Source organism: Cheilinus undulatus, linkage group 4 (assembly GCF_018320785.1).
Source record: "Cheilinus undulatus linkage group 4, ASM1832078v1, whole genome shotgun sequence".
In the NCBI taxonomy this organism is placed as follows: domain Eukaryota; kingdom Metazoa; phylum Chordata; class Actinopteri; order Labriformes; family Labridae; genus Cheilinus; species Cheilinus undulatus.
In genome coordinates this window covers 49,966,828-49,991,321 of record NC_054868.1, presented here as the reverse complement: position 1 = coordinate 49,991,321, position 24,494 = coordinate 49,966,828, and the positions used below count along the sequence as shown (strand labels likewise).

At 38.3% G+C, this 24,494-nt stretch overlaps 1 protein-coding gene across 2 annotated transcripts in view; it reads left to right on the top strand.

Moving 5' to 3' along the window:
• Positions 1 to 5,382: 5,382 nt before the first annotated feature.
• LOC121508540 (synaptogyrin-1-like) overlaps positions 5,383 to 24,494 on the top strand; it is a 51,144-nt gene continuing 32,032 nt past the window's right edge. For both annotated transcript variants that reach the window (XM_041785466.1, XM_041785467.1), the window contains exon 1: positions 5,383 to 5,811. In XM_041785466.1, the coding sequence (XP_041641400.1) occupies positions 5,710 to 5,811 (102 nt within the window). In that variant the 5' untranslated portion in view covers positions 5,383 to 5,709. The remainder of the gene's footprint in view (positions 5,812 to 24,494) is intronic.

Sequence of the window (24,494 nt, the reverse complement as noted above, 5' to 3'; positions counted from 1 at the left end):
ATGGACACAACGCGTCTCCTAGCAACCAGCCACAGAGGGCTTCCATTGGTCCATCCAGCGAATACGTACAGCGTGTATCTGTACATCCATTGGCTTCTACTGATGACGCAACACAATGACGTGACAGGATAAATTGTCCTGTCTAACAGGCAGAAGTATCATTGAAATCTAAATATAGCTCACAAACCTCAAACTTGAGAGCTATTTCTGTAGTTTTGTGAAGCGTGGTGGTCGGGTATGGTGGTGAGACTCACATGTATGGAGTCAATAGTTGGAGAAGAGCCTGAGACGGGTAATATGAAGTACTGCATTTAAGGGTAGAGCCGTTAAAACCCACCAGAGGGCGGGCTTTCTTGCCTCCCTCAGCACCAAAATGCAGTTTTATGATGGAGGCTTTAGTTTGACACTGTACCAGTATAATATGCTTAATCAGGCTATTAGACTGGTTCAGGGCCATTTTAAAGGCACAATAACAAATCATTAAATGCCTTTGTGGACTAGGCTGCCCATCGAAGTGCATTTCCACAAGTAAAATAAAGAAAAAATCATCAAAAGTGACTTTATAACCCTTGTCAGTCTACAAGGTATTTTTGGATTTAATATTTTATTTTGAAAAAATTAACCACCCAGAGAATGTTTACTATAGTTATGTTAACTATCATGTCTTTAGCACAACCTCAACTTTATGAAATGAAAATTATTTTTAAAATCTAACCTACTGTATTACATATAGGACCTCCAAAAATATATATATCATAATATGATAAAGTAGTTATTTCAAAGTTACAAATTTAGAAAACGTTTTAAGTGGAAAAATGGCAAGTACCAAGATTTTTTTTTCACAGAATACATGTGTGTTTATTGGCCTTTTTGTGCACTAAACAATCCCCAAGTTTAGAATAATTTTTGTATTTTTATACGGACACAAATACTGCACTTTTTGCATTCCAAGACTCTGTGGGATTCCAGACAGCGCAAATTAAACATGCAAAGATGTAAAGTGAGCCTAAATCAAGGTAATTGCAGAAAAATACATTAATATACTTTTTTTCATTTCTAACTGTCCCACTGTACAATATTTTATGAATGCAAATACAAGAATTAAATTACATGGACTGCATTTTTACCGAGGGAATAATTGGCAGATAGTAAAAATACAAGGAAATTTTCTTTCTTTCTTTTTTCTCTTTTTTCCAAGGAAAAAAGGCATAAAATGCCAAAGTTATGAAAAGATGACCGGCACCAGTCCTCTCAAGCATGGTAATACATGCCTCATGTATCAAATTGATTCTGTATCATATTCAAATGACCGAGTTTCCTGTTTTTATCTCTGCCTATTGACACCAAACAAAAACTTGAAAACTGCTGACTTCGCCTGATATCTGCAGCTCTGCACAGCCTTGACAGCCTGGTTAGTTAGCAGTAGGACTTTTCCTGAAATCAGTGGTCATCTCTTTTGTCTCTTTTCAACACATTAAGGCAACTAACTGACTTCTAACCCCCACTCTTGTGCACCAACACAATCAACATCCCCTAGACAAACCTCCAGATCACACTTATATCATGTGATCTCTTGAAGAAAGGCAGCTCACTGAATCCACCGAGCCTATAGGATAGACTTCTGTCAGTTATAGTCAAGTAAATTAAGGTGAAGTTGTTCATATGCTTTGTTTTATCACACAGCCTCTATGTTAAACCATAACTTTAGTGAGCTGTTACTGTAATAACAGTCTGAAGTTATTTAACACTCATATTTCGCTCTAAAATGCAAACCAAGTGCAGATGCACACACACTATAGGGCTATATATAATAAATCTTTTTTGTCATTGCAATATGAGTTCTCTCAAACAGCACATTACAAAACTCTGAATTTGTAGCAAAAAATTAGAAAAAGTATTAAAATATGCAAACAAGGTCACCCTCTCACTCAGCAAAGTGCAGGGAGTCTCGCCACTCATCTGCACCAAGCTGTGTAATTTCTTCACAAATCCATTATAACTAATTTAACACATCTATTCTGTAAGTATTTACAAATACATGCATGAAAAATTGTAAGAGACACTGATACATGCTGGAAAAACCCCAATTAATCTGCCGTGTCCACCCTGTTACCACACAAAATGGTAACAGGGACATTTTGGATAAACTCAGCCATTACTCCCGAGGCGATTAAAACTTAGACAGATTATTCTGGCCTCTGAGGAAGATTTTGTACATTTTATCAACTGTTATTTCAAAATGTAGATAAAATTATGGTTTTGACTACCAAATACAGTAACCGGGTGTTTACCACATGCATGAATCAAACTAAAAATTTGCAAAAGGCAGATTAAGAAATAAAACTTTGTCTACTTTTTTGGATGATATCCCAACAAAGGTGTTTTGTACTTCTTCAGTCATATGACCAGGGTATCATTCAGGGATTTTGTTCATTAGGGCTGTGGTTCTCAACATAGGGGTGGGACAAGACACTGAGAGGGGGTCACCTGGTGCCTTAAAAAATATAGCTATATATATGTATATATTCATATATATATGTATATTTACATGATTTCAAATTGTATATTTTACCCAGCTTTCTAAGAATGTAATAAAAACATGGTCATATGGTGAGATTCATGCTGAAATCAAAGTATTGTTAAAGAAATCCTTAAAGTGTAATTCTGCACACGGCTATTCTTAGATGTGTACAGCTTTGTTCAACCACCTCCAGGTGCTGTGGGGGTCCCTCGGTCTCTGGTATCTTTATATGTGGTGTCCCCTGCTGAAAAGTTTGAGAACCCTTGCATTAGGGTAACAGGGTGGACATTCAATTCAGGGACATGACTTTTTTTACACACACACACACGTGTATATATATATATATATATATATATATAATATATATAAACATCTGGTGAAGAACATTTAAAATCTGACTATGTGCTAGAATTAGAAAAAAAATAGTTTCTTGTGGCTTATTTATGTTATTGAACGTTGGCAAACATGACTGGGATATGACATTTTAGCATACTTGTACAAAAATACCTGTAATTATCTTAAAATAAGTCACAGTAATTGTCATTGTTATAGTTTTAATAATAGATCATATTATGTCAAAGGCAGAGGTGGAAAGTATCTTATCACATTTATTTAAAGCGCTATAATTGGGTAGTTTTTTTTGTGTACTTGTACTTTTTTCCAGTGCCTTTTGAAATCAGTGCTTTTACTTTAGTATGTTTTAACCAGAGTAACTGCACATTACAATACTCCTGTACTTTTTCCACCTCTGTTGACTCCACAGTAGCACAGAGAGAGAGAGAATGATTCCACATCACATCCCATAACAGCTGCTGTGTTTAACTTTATCACAAAGGTGTGACTTCACCTGAACAACCTGGCTGTAGATCTAAACTTTCTTGATGTTATTTTAAAAAAGGAAAGGTCCGATTTTGCTGCACAACTTCTCTATATACTAGGGCTGTACAATTTGTGGAAATAATCTATTTGGGTCCTTTTCCCATATTGCAATGGCAAATCATTATGCAATTATTTATTACACTCCTCACCTATATTTTTTTTTTCAATAAGCAGAAGTAAAAGATCATTCCACATTACAACCAACACCATAATAGATAGATTAAACATAAAGTGTTCTTTCCTGTAGGACAGGCAGGTATTTTGATATGAAATTAGATAATATATGAATCAATGTGAATATTTCTTTATTTTATCTACTTCAATCACAGCAGTAAACTGACTGGTTTATTTACCTAAGTGAGCAATTATCATGACAACAAAACAAAAATCTGCCAAACAGGTGTGGTACAAACATCACTAAGAAAGTTAGCAACAAGTAGAGCTGAACTATTTTGAAGGAATATCTGATTGCAATTATTTTAACTCATATTGCAAAGTCAGTATGACTTGTATTGAAGGGATGATAATTTTTCTGTCAGTCTCATTTGTAATAAGAAAATATTCAAGATTAAGGAAAGTAGTTTTTTTAATGCTTGCATGATGTGTAGAGGAAAACATCTCTGCTGCAAAAAATGTATACAGGTATTTTGACACAAATTCAGTTTAGAGAAATTTTGCACTTTCTGCATATGAAAACTGTAGTAGGCCATATTACCATTAAAATATATTTTTTGATAAAATGGGCAGTCTTAGCATCTTCTCAGTACTTAGAACTTCAGTTGTATTTGATCAAAACTAGCATCTAAATTTTTAATTTGATTGAAAATATCATGATGCATTCAATATCAACCTTTCAAGACAGGAAATTAGAAAAAATATTTTTGGAATAATATTGTTCTATTATAACTGTAGTGCATTTTAACTGACTTTACAAATTTTGTTTTCAACAATTAAATTTTTTTGTGGTAAAAGTAAAAACACACTAAAGTCAATGCTGCAGCTTATTATCTTTAAGGGCCAGCTGATGATAATAATGATAACATTAAGAATAAAATCAATTATTTAATTAGCTATTTTCAGACGTTTTTCAATCTAGCATTAAGCTGTATTTGTGAAAACTGACATCTAAAGGGTTTAATTTTTTATTTGACTGGATGAATTATGATATACAGCCAATAACCGCCTCTCAGTAAAGGAAATAAGAAAAAATAAATATTTTTTGAAAAATCATAATTTAATTGCTTTAAACTGATTTCACCAAATTTGTTCTTAACATCAAATGAGTGACTTTCTCTTAGCTGGACATTAGGGTCAAAGTAAATTTTAAATTAAATACGTTTTACTTTTCCTTGAGTAAACTTAGAAACCTGTACTTTTACGTCAGTGAATGTTGAACCACTTGAGTACAGCAGCATGTACTCTTCTACCTCTGGTCAGATGGACTCAAATGGCACCAAATACTAGGAATGACCCAGCTATGGCAAACTTTTAAATGATTTATATTTATATCAAGACATATATTTTGTCTTTTCTGTCATCATTTTGACTTAAAAGTTAAAAAAATGGCTCTTTATCTCATAAGTTTGACCTTAACGTAACATTGCGATTATCTTCTCATTACCTGTGCTTTAAAGCTTGGTATTTTGACTTTTGTGGTCATATTTTCGACTTTTCATCTCAGAACTTTGACTTACATTGATTTTGAAACGGTCTTTCACAGCTATCTGAGTTATGTAACTTAGCTTTAATGAATATCATGCTCTGCTTGAATCCACCTCTTTCCTCGTCTACTTCTCTCTCCAGTCTGCTGCTGTTTATTTAAATAAAGCCCCCTAGGCAAATGGGAAAGCGCGTGACTCCTTGTGGCGAGCCCAAAGAGCGGAAGCGCGCGCCCTTCGTTAAACGCGTGCGCATGCTCGCTGTGTGTCTTTACCAGACGAAGAGCGCTCCGTGCGAGGCGTGACAACGGAGGCGCGTTCACGTGTTCGCCACCGGCCCCTGCGCTGAGAGAGAGGGCATCATCAAAACAGTGGCACACAGCTAGCTTACTCCGGCTGACTACCGAGAGAGGACGTTAGAAATTTAGCGGTTAAAATTCACAAACAAAAACAAGAGAGACGAGAGGAGTCTGCATGCCAAGGAGCTGAGGAGAGCCGAGCATCCATCCTCGCATCAGCAGGAGCACTCATAGTAGTAGCGGGAGCAGATTCGGGGATTTTCCGTGTCGGTTGCCCGGTGCTCCGCACACCCTGTGCCTTTGAACCAGCAGCGGAGGAGGAGGAGGGGAGCACCAGAGAGGAAGGAGGACCATGGAGGGGATGCAGGCATACGGAGCAGGGAAAGCTGGAGGAGCCTTCGACCCCGTCACCTTCTTCCAGCAGCCTCAGACTATTCTCCGCATAGTATCCTGGGTGAGTGACGGCTCCAGCTTGACTCAAACAACACAAAGAATAAGTTTACTTGTTTCAGCAACGACGATACTGAATATTAGAATCAATAAAAACCTGTTTTTACGCACAAATACACTTACACACGCCAGGTGTGGAGTTTAAATGATGTTATTTTGATGTGTTTATCACAAAGGGCCCAGACAGGCTTCATAATAGGAAAAGACTAGGGCTGGGCAATATATCGAGTTTTCACATGTATGGATGGGCCGACATTCTGAGATGGGATATGGCAGGAAAATACTATTTATATTGATAAAGTTTATATTGCATTTAAATAAGAGTGGTTCTCTATTGGTCTACAAATGGGACCAAGTACAACCTCCTTAATGTGACCCAAATGTTTGAAAGTTTTCAACCACTTAAAACCATGTGCTAATGACATTTTTTCAGTGTTAGGACCATAGATGGCACAAAACTTACAACTGAAAAGAGACATGCATGTAAACATTATTTCACTCAGTTTTAGCATGATAATGTACATTTTGATTGTTTTTATCCTATAAATTATTAAATATAAGCAGCTTTCTTTAAGATATTTCCAATCAAGATAACAGGATAAATAAGTACAAATGTCAAGAAAACAACCAGAATGTACTCATTGTCCAGCAAAACAGACTAAAATCAAACATATAGATCATGTTTGTTTAAAATTTCCATACATACTACAGACTGCGACTGATTTTTTCCAGGTGACAGTTCATGACCCACTGAGTAAAGCTCCCTGACCCACTTTTGGACCACAACCCACCAGCTGAAAACTACTGATCTAGACAATGGGTGTTAAATGACTTGATTAGATTGAAAAAGTAATGCATTGAAGCACTTTGTAACTGAAGTTTAGAAAAGTGCCATATTATTATTATTATTTAGGGGTGCATGATAATTATCAGGCCGATAACAGGAAATTATTACGTCATTCCGATAAGTCTGATATCATGACGACTAGGCCTGATAACATATATATATGTCAGCACAGCAGTGCTGGCGTTTGTTTTCTTTCTCACGAGACTACACACTCCGAAACAGCACCACAGTACACGACCCGCTGTTAAGCACCAGAGAAGAAGAGGAAGCATCCCCCCCGTGCTAAAATGCTAACAACACAGTGGTGTTATTCAGTATTTACGGGGAGGATAACACGACCGTGTGTGAAGAATTTGCCCCGCAAAGGCAGGTCGGGTTTGCTAAATGTTAGCATTAAAGTGTTAGGACATAACAGATAAATAAATTTTGCAGCTGACATCTGCTCCTAACATTATTTGTCTAAAGGGCTGATAAATACAATGTTTAACCACTTCCCTCATTTCTCGACAGTTCCACTCGCTCGTTTCTCAATGGTACCAACCTGTTTGTGCATTAAAATGCATGAATTAAAAATATGACAGAAGATCATAAAGCGTAACTGTACCATTTCTATACTCCTGGTCATTAAGTATGAACAAATAAGTCCGAGGAGTTTTAGGCTGGATCAACTGACCTTTTCCTTAAACTTTCAAGTCTGTTTTAAGGACTAACGTATGTTGATTTTTTTTCTCCTACATTTTTAAATAGTGTGCTTTAAGGACTGAAGCTTTAAGTCTAAAAGACATCTAAATATAGTATCAGCAAAAATTAAATTGTAAATATCAGCATATCAGATATCAGCACAAATCAGTACCAGGCAGTAGAAAAAAGCAGGGTGGGAAGGCCGTGTCTGCTACCCTAGTCACACCCTAATCTGTGGGAAATATTGCAGATTTAGACTTTCCAGTTCTCCCCTTGTGCCCTCCTCGGGCATTTTTGGCCATTTTTGGCCATTTTTCAACTTTTTTTTATTAATTTGTGATCATTTTGTCAATTTTACAGCTTGTGGTATGAATTTTTACAGAAACTTTACTTTCTAATTAAATTTTTTCAATCCAACATGTTTTACTCTTAAATGTCATTCATACTCTCTCAATGAATTTTGTACCCTCGGGACACCTTTGAGGCAAAAAAGTAGCTACATGTACCAAAAAACTGCTATTAAATCAGCATACATAAATATTTTTTTCTATTTTTTTTTCCATAAATCTCTTAAACAACTTTAGACCTGCTCAAAACTGCCAAACATTCAATAATTTTCAAGGTTTTAACCCTTTTAAACTTACACAAATCTCCCCATATTATAACAGGCAAAAATACAAGAATTTCATGCATGGTCCTACAATGGGTAAATGGTTGAATATGGTGGAATACGGTAAAAATGTCAAATTTCACTAGACTTCTTCACATTAAAAGTGCTGACATTAGAGAAAACATGATTTTTACTGCAACGACAGTGAGATTAAAACACGTGGTTTTAATGGAAGTCAATGGAGGCATTTTTCCCTTGAAGATGTCAGGAGGGTATTTCTGATATTACGTAAAAAATTTTAATGCAATCAAATCAATTTTTTTGCTAATCTATGACCTATCCAAGACTCTTATCAGCACCAAAGCCCCATCTTTCTACTATTTATTATATGAAAAATAATTCAATTTTTCTGTTTGTTAGTGAAAAACAAAATATTTCAAATAATCAAACTGGCATTTAAAGGGTTAAAATCTTGAAAAATTATTTAATATTCGGTAGATTTGAGCAGGTCTGAAGTTGTCTAAGAGATTTATGAAAAAAAGTAGAAAAAAATATTGACTTATGGTGATTTAATGGCAATTTTTCTGTGCATGTACATTTTTGCCTCGAAGTTGTCCCGAGGTTAGTAAATTTGAGGAAGGCACAAGGGTTAATAAGACAGTGTTTAGAAGTTTGCTTGTTTCGGTAATTATAAAACAAACCTATATTGGTTGTCTAGTAGTTCTATTTTTGTTGTATCAAACTGGTTTCAAAATCCCTACATCTTTACTGGAATCATATAAAAACGTCTAGTTATGGCACCGTAGCACTTCTTTATACAAAAAATGGGTATATGTCATGTTTTACCACTTTCTAATTAATAATAGTATTAATAATACTGAAGTATAATTTTTGGCCCATATTCCCCAGCCCTAGTCTGGAATTAGCAGACACAATAGCCATCAAATCTGTCACTATTGCCTTAAACTCTTATTCTTCACACTGAGTGTAGGGCTGCTAATACTCTGGATCTTCTCATTGTGCGTGTAGCGCTCAATATGTAGTTTTTAGGCCCTGAATGAATCTAATCTCTTCTAATAACATTAACAGCCCTCTTTTCTAATAATATATTAGTCAGCAACTAATGTTTTCTAATAAGCGCAGTACAGCACACGGGCTCACTCCAAGGATTTGTTTACAAATAATCTCATAATAACTGCCCACCCTCCCCCCTGGAGGAAGAGCATTAATAGAGGCGATACCAACAAGAGCAATGCTTTCAGCAATCAGAAAACACATGAGGGCAGACTCTAAAAGTTCCTTCATACATGATATTCTACAGAAACATTTTATACCATTGCACTTTGAAAATACCACAAATGATGTTCAGGAAGCTTTTAACCTACATTTGCTTTTTGTTCTTTCATTTGGTCTTCATTCATGATGAGAATGCACCTGAACTGCAAGAGAGTCACATTATGAATTCTTGTGAATTAATGCTTCTCCTACTCCTTTCCAAGATATTTGCATAGGTATATCTGATGTCATGAACAGTAGAAGTTGACCTTTACTTCTATTTTTCTCTCTTTATACAAATTTGTAAAGAAGAACTGATCTCCACTAACGCTTGAAGGCTTCAAACTAGGATGAAAACTGCTCTGGATGCTTGCATTTATTGCCTTGTCTCAAATATAGCTGGAATAAGTGGAAAAGAAAATATCTTATTCCCTTTTTCTGATTTGATTACCTTGTTTACACTCTATCTAAAGGACAGCACAATCAGCTTGTTTTTCATTATGAGCAACAATTGGAGCACAAAAGTGTCTTTTCAGCCTTTGCATTCCTGCTAAGAACAAATCAGAGTATACCACTTCATCCTCTGGAGTGTCCTCACTTTCCGGCAGAAAGTCATACAGATGAGATTATTTTTTATTTATAGGTCTGCGTCTGCTCGTCCTTAAATAACTGTCAGAGCTTTTTCAAGCATACAGAGAGACTGAAGATGCAGGTGGAAACAAAGATTTTTCCTTACATTGAAGGGTCTAGAGATGATCCATGTTTTACATGGTTTTCTAATACAAAAATAGACTCTTTGCTTGCGAGGAAATGGGTTAAAGTTGTCTTAAAGCAGCATTCAGATTGAGGGAAACTTAGAAATATTTGCACTTTTCTAGCAAGCATTGTCACGCTTTTGTGGGTCCCGTGTGACTTTATCTACAGGTGTGACTGATAGTAAACTTACCGCCACTGTGACATTCACATCTAAACCATAGAAATGAGTGTGGAAAGAGGTCAAGAGTGTGTTAACCCTTTAAATAAATGGCTTGTGAATGCAGTCATGTGTGGCTGTTCATGAACCATGACAGACTTCACTGGTTCATTTCATCAGGACTAGTTATAGACTAAAACATGCGTATGAGTCACTTATTTTCATGTGAAAAGGAGCTTTTTGTCTCTTTTTGGTCTTATTTTGGTCTGCCTATCAAAGACCAGAGACATTTAAACCAATAGAGCTACAATTTTGTATACTTTAAATTGGATTTGAACCATTAGGAGCATAAAAAGACTGTTATCTGGCACAATTAGCTTTGAGTATATAAACTATCACATTATGGCAAGTTTTAATCGCATATAAAGCCTTTTAAAAGTTTTATGAGGGACTTTTAAAAGTCTGCATCAGTAAATTTCTAAAACTTTTTTGAAGCAATGATTGCATACATGTTCCCAAGAATGTCACTTCTGATGAAACACACATTTGAATCGCACTGAACAGCAGCTGAACAGTTAAAAGTAGGGCTGAACGATAGGCAAAAATAATTAAATTGCAATTTTTTCCCCCCAATATTGCGATTGCAATTTAATATGCGATTATTACTAGGTTCCTCTTCTTCTGTATTCTTCAACAAATTGAAGTTTATATTATAACTTACATTCAGTCAAAACACACTCATCATACATTTAACCATTTTATTGCAAGATGGATCTATAGTTTTACCTGGCAGAGAAGGCTCTGCTCAAAAAATGCTCTCAGGGTTAGTCAAGCAGCATGCTTTGATATTCCAGGGAGGGCATTGCTAGAAACCACCGTTTGGATGGATACAGTAGTGACAATGTATTGAAAACAATGAAATTATTTCAGAAGCAATTAATCCATAGTAGCATGAATCTGACTATGAGGGTGCAACAAGCTTTAAGCTATAAAGGAGGAGGCTTGGGTGGAGGAGGTGAAGCTTTGCCTGCAGCAGCAGTGTGGTGTATCAGCATTGATGCAAGCAGGGGTTAGTGAGAAGTATATGATATTGAAATGGACTGCTTTCTTGACACTTGCATGTTTGCATAATGTGCATAAACTCTCTGCTGCTACAACGAACATATTACTAAGACTACAGGAATTATGGCAATGGGCGAATTTGCCAAAATGTTGAAGTATCCCTTAAATTATTTCTCGCTGCAAAACTGAGGTTGTGGGGTAAAAAGTGCTGGCTACGGACACGGGCACATAGGGAATTTTTTCTTTATAAAAGGTTAAAATCACAGGTGTTGCAAAAACATCTTAAGTTGCTAAATAATTGGGGGATCCATAGTTTCATCAGTAATTGAATTATAAAAAGATTTTCTGCATGGCATCACATTTAAATAAGTTTAGATAAAGCTTTGTACCATTTTTTCCTGCATGTTTCCAGTTATGGAGGGACTGCGTGGGTCCCATGCGAAGCCACGCCCCCCTCTGTGTCACTGCAGCAACACTGCGTCTCCATAGTAACAGCCACAGCCTGAGCTGTGATGTTTGGTGTGATGGTGCTAAAACTCAGTCTGCTGTGGATTGTGGGGGAGGAAACACTCTGAGCACTTTCAACATTTGGTGATGAGGGACGTCAAACAGGGGTCGCTGGAAATGAATGGATGAGAGTAGAAATAGATACGGCAGTTTATGAATGATGGTGGAGGGTTTTTGACCTCTTTAACCCCCATCTCTGTATGTTTCTCTCTGTGTGACTGAGCCTCAGAGAATCCGTCCAGAGTGTCTTTGATCCAGCTCGATGGATGGAGATGAACGGAGGCCCAGACCGAGGGAGAACACCTTACGTCTGATGATTTTCTAAATTAAAAACTAATCTTTTGCCTTGGGTTCTACTTTTGATCTGTATTTAAAAGAGCATTACTTTGAAAGTTTTGCCTTCGTGCTATGAGCCGGTTCTTAGGCTTTTGCTGCTCTTCAAGGATTCGGGTTCAGCACAAGGGCAGTTTAAATATCTTAACAAATCATATTTTGTGGCTGAATTTGGTGTAGGGTCTTCTTTGTACTCCATTTCACACATGAAGTGTTTTTACTTTTTGAAATCCACAAGCAGATTTTCCATCTACCGCCATGTGAGTCTGCAGATGTTTATCTCTGACACAAGTTAAGAAAAGGCCGAGATCATTTTGGTAAAAATTCTTTGAAATTCTTATTTATTTTTGACAGTCTCAAACGGTGCATAACTCTTGACACACATATAACACATGAGGTATATGACTTTGCTGATGACACTTTAATCCCTGCAGAGATTGTTGATGCCCTCACAGGGACTCTTAAATTGCTGAACCATTGGGACTGCACTTCTCCAGGGCCAAAACATTCAGGGACGCCTTGCATGCTGCTATAAGATCTGTATCTGTGAATGGTAAGAGTGTGGACGCTGTGGAGCAGTTCATTTACCTTGGCAGCATAATTCATGGATCCACTGCCTGGGAGGCTGAGATCAATCACAGACTTGGACTTGGTCACAAAGTGATGGGTTAGGTAGGGAAAGCCATTATCTTTTGGTTGTTGGTCCACCCTGTCTATTCTTCTGAGGCCTGGATGCTGACTGATGACAAGAGACACCAGCTGGATGTATTTTTGGGTATCACTGGTAGGGGATGATCCAATTATCAACATGGCTGATTATTGATGATATTTGGTAATTAGCCGATTTTAGGTAACAGCATTTTATTTTGCTGATGTTTGATAAAAATCACTTAATTCAAAGGTGTGCTACTATGGCTCCACTTTAAGGTCTGTCTTCTTCTCTGGCTTTGTTTTCACTCTCCACAGTCCCACTAAATGCCAAGCCCACTACACAATCTGACTCGCTTCATATCACACAACTACCAGCCGATCAGCACTGAGGCCTGGGTGGCACTGACACCTGTTTCCTCCTGCTGCTGCTCTGTGCTGTTTCTCATGTTGACAGAGCTAGTGCTTATTTTCTTAGGCATGCAGTTTTACTTTTTTTTCACATTAGGTTCATTTTGTTTGTCATAACAAATGCATATCAATTCCAAATGTTGGTTCACATTCACTGCTAATGTTTGGTTTTGATATTGACCCTGAAAAAACAATATTAGCCGACCCGTAGTTGTTGGCAAGACCATGTGTCCAGTGCTGATGTACTCAGGAGAGTGGGGGTGTGAAGGGTCAGCTAAAGACTGACAATAGCCTTGTAAATGTAAACACCAGTGTTTTAGTCTGCAAAGAAAAAGGGACCAGTATCAAATCTGGTACCGGTACCAACTATAGACAGTAGAAAGAAATGGACAAAGCCTGTGTGGAACCAGTCGTTTGATTACAATAGGCGGACTCAAACTGCTTTTGAAGCCAATCCGTAGCGGCTTTCATATTAAAATCGCTGTCTCAACAGAACTTTAGATCAACCTAACAGCAGACAAGAGCCTGCCCACTGAGCTCAACTTCCTGTCAGCTAAGCTGAGCTAGCATTAAGGTTGACAGTTCTTGTCAAGCTATCAGGCAATCCAATGAGACGCGCCAGTCAGTGCGCAGTGAGGTTTTTTTCCTAAATATAATCAAAATGATTGTGGTATAAAAAATTCACCCCCTGTACAGTTAGAGCACATGAAGACATTAGCTAATGACACACGTTTCGTTTGTTGAATCAGGCTGTAAACCAGTTTATTTCTAGTCCAAAAAAAACACTTTTTAACATGTGTTGTGTACGTGACTTCTGGTGTTCCTGCAGCCAGCCTCAAGTGGACACTCGCGGTATGGCAATTTTTTTGCTTTGGCTTCATTTTTCAGGACTGGATGTTACCGCTTGGTACCAACACATCTGATACCTACAGGACTGAATTACAACACAGATATCGATACTTCATTTCAATACCCCACCACCCAAAATGAAAGGCAAGAAAATTGTGAAACTTCTCTGTTTTATATGTTAAATTATACTAGTTTCCTTTTCTTATCAAATAACTGACTTGCATCGTTTTACAGATATTTCTGTGCATCATTTATTTTACCCAGACAGCTGTTGGTCTCCCACTGACTTTAACACACTTTTCCCCTCTCGAAATATCGATCCAGGCACCGTGTAGACACCGCAAATAAAAATTGATTTAGCACTGAAAAACAAGTGATACCCATCCCTACCAAGAAAACTTTCTTACATGTTTATATAACAGTGAATGTTGAGGGCTTTACAGTTGGTCTCAGTTAAATTTGTAAGCTGCAGAAGGTGTATAAGTGAAAATGTGTGTCCTGGTTCCACTTTGATTTAAATGTCATTCTGCAGAGAAGTTCCAGCTCATGTTTTATACACAGATGAGGGAACAAAATATCTTTATTTGTTGCAGAAGTTCCCCAAAAAAGTCCTCTTTTTACCCATCAGTAACCACGTCTGTGCTTTTTCGATTAAAATGAGATTAGAAAGGTAAAAAAGTGCTGCTCAATTAATTGCGATGTCAGACTTTGCAATTACATAATTGCATCAAAGGCTGAAATATGTTTGTATGAAGTACCTGAAAGGTTTACAGAAATGCCTGCAGAAAGGCCCTTAAGTGTGCAAAAGTGCAGCTATTGCCCTTTTTAGATACACTTTTATTGTCTAAAAGGAAAACCTTTTATTTTGTATTTTTCATGCTGCAATCTGATGAACATGACCTGCAGAGGAAAACTCCTCTGCTCTTTGCTTTGTCCTCCACTTGTAATTCTCCCACACAGGAAACGTGGGTCCATATTTTAAATTTAGCTGTGTTGATGATTGTTTTGTAATTGATGAGTAACTATTTGGTATAAGTGACACAAACACACTCTGCAGAGCAGCACACATTCTGTCAGCTCCATGTGAAACAGCAACACTCTCACACAAACACTCACAGTTTGTTAGTGCCTACATGTCGGAATTCAGACACTGTTCGAAAGCTATTTTAATATGCAAGTGGAATATTTGCAATGCACACTAATGCCTTTATGTGCTTGCTGTAACTGTGTTGTAGAATTATTGTCTGCAGCTTGATGAAAAATACGTTTTTGCTAGTATAAACTGTTAACACTACAGTCACAGCCAATGGAGAGATGAATACACTTTGGCATTTAACCGCCGAGTGTTACAAAAACCTTCAAGTAGATTATGAAACTGTGGTACACTCTCATATTAACAGTTTACCTTTGGCTAACCTGAGCTGAAAACTTGATTGTACTTTCTCTCTACAGTCTATGCTTGCCCTGCCAGATTAGAAGCACAAATATCAGGTTACAGGCCTTGTGACTCCAGTTAGACTCAAGCCAAAGAAACACTGAAGGATGACCAAATCACATTTTTCTGCTGGTGATAGCGATACTGATCATGTTCTGTGTTTTATTATAGCAGCTTGTTTAACAGTCTGTCAGTTTGGCTTCATAGTGCATTGGTAACTCCTACAGGTGGCACCGTAACCTGATGAAGGAGCAGAAGAGTCATCCTTATTCAGTCAACAACACGCTTTTACTGACTTGATTCAACAGACCAGTGCAGAATCATCCCAAGGAGCAATGCAATAAGAATCCTACAGTAAGGACAACTGAATCACACACAATTGTTGAATATTTGCACTATGGGCCAGAACGTAATGATCAGACAGTCTGGGTTATTTTAATGATCAGTGGTTAAGGACGTTTGTTCATTCATTCAGGCTGACAGTTGACAGTGATGAAGAGTGATGAAATCAAGGAGCTGAAAGAAGACAGAATAGGGTTCTTATTTTATCAGGATGTGTCATTATCACCATGTCAAACTGGGGATCAACACCTATGATCAATAGAAACTACTGCTGGTACTTGATTAAAAAGATTAATCAAGTTAATCACATCACTACGCTGTGATTAATCATGATTAATCAAAGCATTTTTTTTTATATTTTAAGTATATTTTTATGTGTTTAGATTTTTAAAGGTCATTGTCAAGTGTTTTTTTTTTTTTTATTCTTTTAATTCTTTGTACAACACATTAAAGTGCTGATCTGAGTCCTTATCGGTACCACTATTGATACTTTCTATAGTTTGGTGGAAAGACAAAATAAGGGCAAATATTTAGGGATGCACGACATGATCAGCCAGATAGCAGTATCGAAAGATATTTGCCAAAAACACTTAATATTGTATCGAGGGGTGACCTGGAATAGTGGGCGATTCGACGATTCGATTTGGAGGAGTCTGATTCGACTATGAACCTCATAGTTGAATGTTGTTATGTAACCAAGATCATACCATTCTGACAATTTGGGGCTGCTAAGCCTGAGTTTCCGTTAGCCGGCATTTGCCGGTCATTGGCTGGTAAAAAAGGGCAGAAGTCCGGCAGATAAAAAACGGTCAAAATGTCTGGCAGAAAACATGCACATGGCCAGATAAGTAAATACTGAATACTTGCATATTATATTTTGTGTAACCTAGAACATATGTCACTCGTCACTGCTGGCCATGTCTGACCCTCTCACCTCTTCACCCTCAGGCACGTAAACATCCACGCTTGTGATCAAACTTAGTCATATGATTAAATAGTGTTACTATTTTTTTTAATGGGTTAAGGTTTCAAGATTGATCACAATGTTAATGTTAACAGCCCTAATAGAAACAGGACATAAAAATCAGACTGAACATTAGTTTGTTTTTTACCCCATGTCTTCAGTCAGAATTTCTATCCTCTGATTTTAGGTCACTAAATATATATGACAGTTATTATTTTACAACACATTTAAATTTTCTGCTAAATAATCTTCTTGAAGAAAATGATGCAGAGATGTTCAGCCGATTTTCTTAGATTTCTAAGCAGGAAAAGTTTGTCTCCTTGTCCCAGTAGTGAGGAGAATCCACTGATGGACTCCACCAGGCTCTAGGGCGCAATGTTCCACTTTTTGGCCTTTTGCTACTCTTGGACGTAGTTCCTGTTGACTTTGCGTTGGCAGCAAGAAAACTATGTTGAAGACTGAAAAAATATGAACTTTTCAGCTTGGTACATTTCTAACTTATCAAACTTCCTCTGTAGCCTGACATGGCATAACGTTCCTGCAGCACTGTGCTGTACTTACCAACAGTAACCAGGATGCTACTAAGGTTTTATAGTGAACTAAACTAACGAAATAACTAACTAAAATTCAAAAAATCTTTTCAGTTAACTGAAACTAAGTAAAACTAAGCTTTACCAAAAAAAGAAAACTAAAAGTGTTTAGTGCACTCAAAAAAAAAGGTACTAAAATAAAACAAAAATAGAGACAAACTATCCTCAGTTTTAGTCTTTGACAGAACCATTCTGACTGGTGCCTACACCCAAGTCTGGGGAGTGTAAAATGACCTAATTTGATTGGTTAAGACTTCGCACAGTGGTAGTTTTATGTCTGGAGTTGTATTCAAACATCATTTTTCAATAAATTAAATCATAGATAAAGAGTAGCCTGTTTGAATCTGTTTTTTTTTAAATGTTTGACGTTCACTCATCCCTGACATGAATCCGGAAAAAAAACTAAACTAAAACAAAGCATTTTTGCAAAATAAAAAACTAAACTACACTAACCAGTGTGAAATAAATAAAACTAAACTGAAATTGAACACAGAAAGTGAAAACAAAATAAAAAAATAAAAAATAATGAAAAATCCAAAACTGTTATAACCTTGGATGCTGTGTTATAAAAAGCAAAATGAAGCTCACCGTTGGTTCAAGCAGGACACAGTACGCTCTAGCTGTGATCAGCTGACAGCCAGCTCATCCCAATTATGGTCTCCCAGCTACCACAGCCAATCACAGCTCTTTCTCTCTACACAGTGCTGGATTTAAATATGACGTATTTCTCACTAATCTCTGCTTGCATTAATGATGATGCACCATGCTGCTGCTGCTGCTAACAAAGCTTCACCCTTTCCACCCCAGCCTCCTCCTTTATAGTATAAAGCTTGTTGCATCCTCATGCTACTGTGGATTAATTGCTTTTGTACTAATTTACTGTAATCAGTACGCACTGTAATAAATGGATTCATCTATATAGGGGCTTCTAGCTATGTGCTCCCTGGAGAGTCAAAGCATGCTGCTGACTAACCCAGGGAGCATCTTTAGAGCAGAGCCTTCTCCCCCAAGTAAAACTGTAGCTCTATATAGGAATGAAACAGTTAAATATATGACAAGAGTGTTCCTGACTGTAACATTTTATGCATTTTGAAAGTTCAGTTTTAGTCAGACTCACTAATACTGAATGCTGCTTTGGCTCCTATGAGGGCTTCCATTGCTTTGTGATGTCAAACAGCTGCACCTCTATGATGCAGGGAAGTATTCAGAAATTTTCCAGTTTGAAGATGTCCAGGGCTCTGCCTTTTTACGAAGTCTACATAAAGTATAGCACCCCCAGAAGAACAGCCAATGCTTGTGCTAGTGCTGATGGGCATCCTAAGAAGGAAAGAAAGAAAGAAAGAAAGCCAATCCAGGCACTGTTGATAGATCTGTTGGGTTGGTCGCTTTTGAAGGCTAATAAGCCTGTAAACAAAACAATGATTTTTCTCAGTCCTGATGGAAGTTTACCTTACCTGATTTAGCTGCTCTTTGCCTGATTAAGAAACCATCTGTTTCTTTACAACCTTGTTTTCTGAAACCATGTGATCTTGTTTTCACTAATTACCTCCTTCATTTGAAAGGTGAGGGATTGCAGAGCATGTAAAACAGAACATGTTGAGGAGAACAGAGAGTGAACAGAGTGGAAATGTTCAGATCTGAGTGTTACAGACTCCTGGACTTGTGATTATGTCTCTGTGTCTGTCCCCTCGGTGCTGCAGTGGCTCTCCTTGAATTGTACTTTGACAAGGTCTCCTCCTTCTACCTCTCTCTCTCTCTCTCTCTCCCTCCCTGTCTCTCGCTCTCTCTCATTACATGAGCAGCTGCTGCCATGGTGACAGCAGCAATCAGGTATGCCCAGCGCAGGCCAGCACACCGCAGCAGACAATAAGCCCACACACCCTCAGCACACAAACATGGTATGAAATGTCCACCAGCATTGATCTCATAGGTTTCAGCAGTCAGCTCACTCACTGTTGACTTGTGATGAACATCATTTTCTCTGTAGAATCAATCTTTAAACATGCACTTACTGTAATCAATATCTGCATTTTTTGTTGTGATTTTTGCAGCACTTGAAAATGGTTTAGATGTTTAAAAAAACGCTCTTGTGGACAAGATGTGACCTGCACATTCACCACACTATGAAATAATAACGTATAATTATGTAACATTACGATGCATGAAGCAAATACTTGGAACTACTTTCTTGAGTAAACCACTGGGCGGAGTGACAGTGCCCGCCTCAGGCAGTGCCGTAGTTACTTGGTTTCACCTGTAGTATCATTGGCTGGACGTAGCAGAAACAACTTTTTCTCAAGTTTTATTTTGGTGGAAGTACCTGCACTAAACGTGCACTTTTGAAATCACTCCGCCCAGCAGCCATGTCTGGAGTGTAGTTCTGGCTTTGCATTTGCCTCTAAAACAACTTCGTCGCGTAATATACCATGATTATTTCATAGCGTGGTGAATGTGAAGGTCACAACTTGTCCACGATAGTGTTTTGGAGTTGTTGGATTGTGTATTTGATGAGTTTGATGAGGGAAAGCCGGAAATACCGTAGGTCGCCATAGTGTTAGCTGAGCAGATGGCATATCAGCCCCCCAGATCTAAAAGTAGCTTGCACAGACTACTAAAAGAAACATACCTATTACTAAGACTATAGGGATTATGGCAATGGGCGAATTTGTCAGCATGTTGAAGTATCCCTTTAAATGTTTTGGTGTCATTTAGCAGACACTATTATCCAAAGCGACTTACATCTTGACAGGTAGACAAGTGTTCCAGGAGTTAAGGACCTTACCCAAGGGCTCAAGCTGCATATTGACCGTTCACTGACTTTGTGTTAAAGTCAAACAGTAACTGCGAAATTGTCATTTGTATTTTTTCAGTGTTCAACTAAAAAGTTGATTGTGAGATAGTCTTTCTTTAGAGGCCTCTCTGTCATCCACATGCAGTTCTGTTTTGCCTCTGTTATGAATGTAATAACACGTGGCAGAGTTTGCACCTTTTTGCCATTATTGTTGTTGTGAAATAGTAGCATTTGTGCAGCTGGTTAGTAGTATGTACGGAGGGCTTTGAATAATCTCTAATACACAAATAGAGCTATGGTAAGTGTAACTTTAGATTAGTGTAGATTAGAGTCAGAATGGACCAGGGCCAGAGGTTAAAAAGAGTTATGGGAATTCGGATTGTACTTCCCAAAAGTCTGTTTTGTTCACATGGCTCTAATCCTATTCACTGCACAGTGCCCTGTTTTTATTTATTTTTAGAACTATAACTTCACATCAGAATAGAAGTGCGTGGAAACAGTGGCTGGATGAATGCTGCATATTTGCTTGCTCAGTGGTGGAACAACCAAAACCCCTATCCAGACCTAAACCGAAATCAAATCCGTCATACACATCTATGGTTCTACACTTAACAAACACACCTTTATGTATCAGTGTGTGAAGATGCAAAAGTAGGTAACATTTAGACCTATGATCATCAGCATATATCCATCCATCCTTCACTATCTACACGGCTTATTCCCTTCTGGGTCATGGGGGGCTGGAGTCAATCCCAGCTGTCACTGTGCTAGAGGCAGGGACACCCTAGACTGGTGACCAGCCAATCACAGGATCAGCAGATATGCTTCCTGGAAAACGTCCTATGTAATATTCAAACTGGTGTTTTCATGAGTTTTTTTACTCACTGGAACATGTTTCACAGTGGCATCCATTATCATCTAGGGTTCTCTTTGAGTCTCATGTCCATCTTAGCAAAACCAACATTTATTTACCACTCAAACACAACTGAAAACCCTCAGTGTGGAGCGACAGACTCACTGTTCATCAACTTTGACATGTCATTCTTCTGTCAGATCACACCACAGATCTGAGTCCCAGCTACACATGTAAACACTCCAGTAAGAAAAAAGATTATTTGTCACATTTACTTCATGGATTGTCACATCAAGGCTCCTATAGTTTGTCTGCTTCTGGCAATCTGAGCTAAGATGCCGGTGTAACTTACTCCCTTGGTTCCCAACCTGGGGTCCGGGGTCCCTTGAGGGTGCACAAGAGATCTCAGGGGGCACAAGGCTCTCTCTGCCCTGAGAAGAAATCATGGTATAACACAAATAATGCATACAATGGTATTTGGGTAAAGGAGTTTGTGTTTAGTTCTATTGGCCACTGTAGCTTCCATATCTCAGCTCAGTGAGAAGTTGATTCAATGGCGGAATTACGGCAGTGTTCGGTCCTGCGTAGAATCTGTTCATGATGAGATAGAGAGTTTTCTTGCTTGTGATCCGGCCATTGGTTTCTGTGGAAAAGCAGAGCAAAATCACTCCACGAGCGCTTTGCCGCCGTGAGTATTCAATTCAGCGGACATTCTCACCTGTGAGGAGGCACGTAAAGAGAGGGGCGGGGCTACGGAGCTCAAACAGGGAGAAGAACAGGAAGGGAGGGGGAGTTGTGAGTTGGTTCTATATGGTTCTTATCTCGTCTCAGTCACATATCGGAGTTGTAAATAAATTACACCCGGCATTTTTTTGGAACAGGCGTTGATTTGTCAAAATGTACTGCCACACCCGGCGGTTAATTGGGACCGGGCGATTATTTGGTGTTTTACAGTAAAACTCTACAGCGTGGCTAGCATTGAAAGCTAGCCCGCCGTCATTCCTCTTTGCAGATTAATATCATACTTTGATATTTGGCCTCTTTTCACTTCGGGTCAGTAGTCATACGTGAGCTTAACCCTCAGCAGCCCACATACCACTTTATTTCCATTGACTACTTTGGAAAACTGTCGTACCGCGGTCTTCCAACTATACGCTTAGCTTAGCCACCGCAGAGCTTCTCATTGTTTACATCCTGCGAAGGGCCAGAGAGGAAGGCTGCAGCCATTAACTGAAGCTACAGCGGTCTCTAGTGGCTGGAGGTTCATTAAAGAGCATTTAGGGTAAGCATTGTTGTTTTTAACTTATACTCAGTTGTTGTTCTTTTTTAGATAATGTTGATATTTATTTTTTAGTAGTAGTTCAAATAAATTTGTTTGGAATACATTTAAATTCAATTCATTTTTGTTTTTTTTTTTTGCTTTTTAATAAGAGGAGCTGGGTGGTTTAATACAGCCTCATGTAACCTCACACATTATACCAACAACAATAATAATTGTTACAAAAAAATATATATCAGAATCGGTATCAGTATTGGCACATATTCATCGGAATTGGATCGGAACTGAAAAAAAGTGGATTGGTGCATCCCTGATCTTACTGATGTTTCTTCAGCTGACATCTTTTTTTTTTTTTTTTTTTTAGATTTATTTTTGGCCTTTATTTTGATAGGACAGTGGATAGAGTCGGAAACAGGGGAGAGTGCGAGGAGAGACATGCAGGAAATAGTGCCACGGGCCGGATTCGAACCCGGGTCGCCTGCGTATATGGCATGCGCCTTAACCACTCGACTACCGGCGCGCCTTCAGCTGACATCTGTTGAGCCTCGCTCATTGTGACAGAAAACCCACCTCTGTTAATCCTCTTAAGATTGACGTTGTTGTATATGACAAGGAGAGACACAGGTAACAAAAAGCGGAATGACTTTTGAACCATAAATTGTAACCATCTACTTCTTTCCCCTCTTGTAGCAGGCCATTATGCCTTTCTAATGACGCTATCCATGCCTTCTTTGCACTTATGGGGGCTTTTTTAGTGAGCCTGGAACTTGGGTGACTTTCTGGGGTCTTTAAAGATTAAATCCACATCAGTGACTCCGATATTGACTGCCTTTTTATCCATTTTTCAATCATTTCTGCTGCTAGCAGCTAATGCTATGCACTATTTTCTATCCCACAATGCTTTGTGACGAGCTGTGACAAACACTTGCAGGCTGGTCCATTGTTGTGTCATGCTGTGTCAAACTGCCCACGTGTTTACACTTAGATTATGAAGGAGACAGCCTGAAAAGCTCATAATAGGGATAAAGAGAGACAGAGGGCTGGTGATGTGGCCCTCTGTGTCACTGCAGACAGGAACCACTTTAAAGAATGGCTCTAAAACAGCCAATCAAAATAAGCACAATGAATTTTTTGTAAATAAGTGAAGAATTTAAGAGTTTTTTAAATAACAGAATGATTTATTTTTAACACCTTTGACTGTAATAAATCATTTTTTGTCTTTTGAAAATTTGAGGCACCTGTCTGGTTAGCAGCCCAGGAACTGAACATTTCTTTTCACCGTTATGCTGCATGGGTGTGTAACAAGCAGCTTCACTGCATACATTATGACTGCATCAGTCACTCACTGGTTGTATTATCGTCCTAGGAGGCTGACAGGAAAAATATCAGAAATGTGGAGGTTAAAAAATATGTCAGGCATGCAGCTCAACCTGAAAATATTTGACTTTCAGGAGTTTTGTATAAAAACGGCATCACTAACAGCTCTGAAAAGAGCACTCTCACAGTTTTCTTTAAGATATTGTATGTTTTCTTATTAATAAAGGCATGAAAGTGTTAATAATTACATGTCACAGCCTGATTTTCACCATGATTAACTGGAGTGCAGATTTCCTCAGTCTACAGTGTCTATTAAACATGTAGATCTGAGTCCATTGCTGTTTTTTATGTAGATGCGACTGCAGTTTGTCAGTTTTGTAACAAGGACAGCAGGACCTGCAGGGCTACTACTTTTCAGCGGTGTGACACAGTTTGGTTTTATGACTCTCCCCTGAGAATCTCACCACCAGGGATCATCTTTTTTCTCCATGCCTCCATGTTTCAGGCTTTTTCTCCTCCTTCAGTGACTCAAACGTCCTTAAACGAAACAAGGATTGGTTTTGGCATGACCTAGTTGGTTTGGTCTGAAAACGCACATCGTCTTCTGGGTCACAATCATATTTGCTGTCACATGGCGAGGAGAAGATTGAATTACTGAGCTGTTTCTCTGGCTGATGGCAGAAATCGAGCCGGGTTTGTGATGGTTGAGGCGGGAGCATGACCTTCATGGTAGGAGCTTAACACAAGGTGTGATGGTCTTTTTTTGACTCTGCATTTCCTACTGAGACAAACAAGAAGCATCTGTACCACAAGAAAAAGGACATTATTAACTCAAAGTTCAACCTCAACAATGGACAACATTTACACTAGACAAGTCTTTATGGGATGTTTGGTGTCACATTTACCTAATCCAGTCCCTCAGAGCTCCTGTGAAGAGTTCTTAGCTGTACGAAAACTGACTAACATTAGTACAAACAATG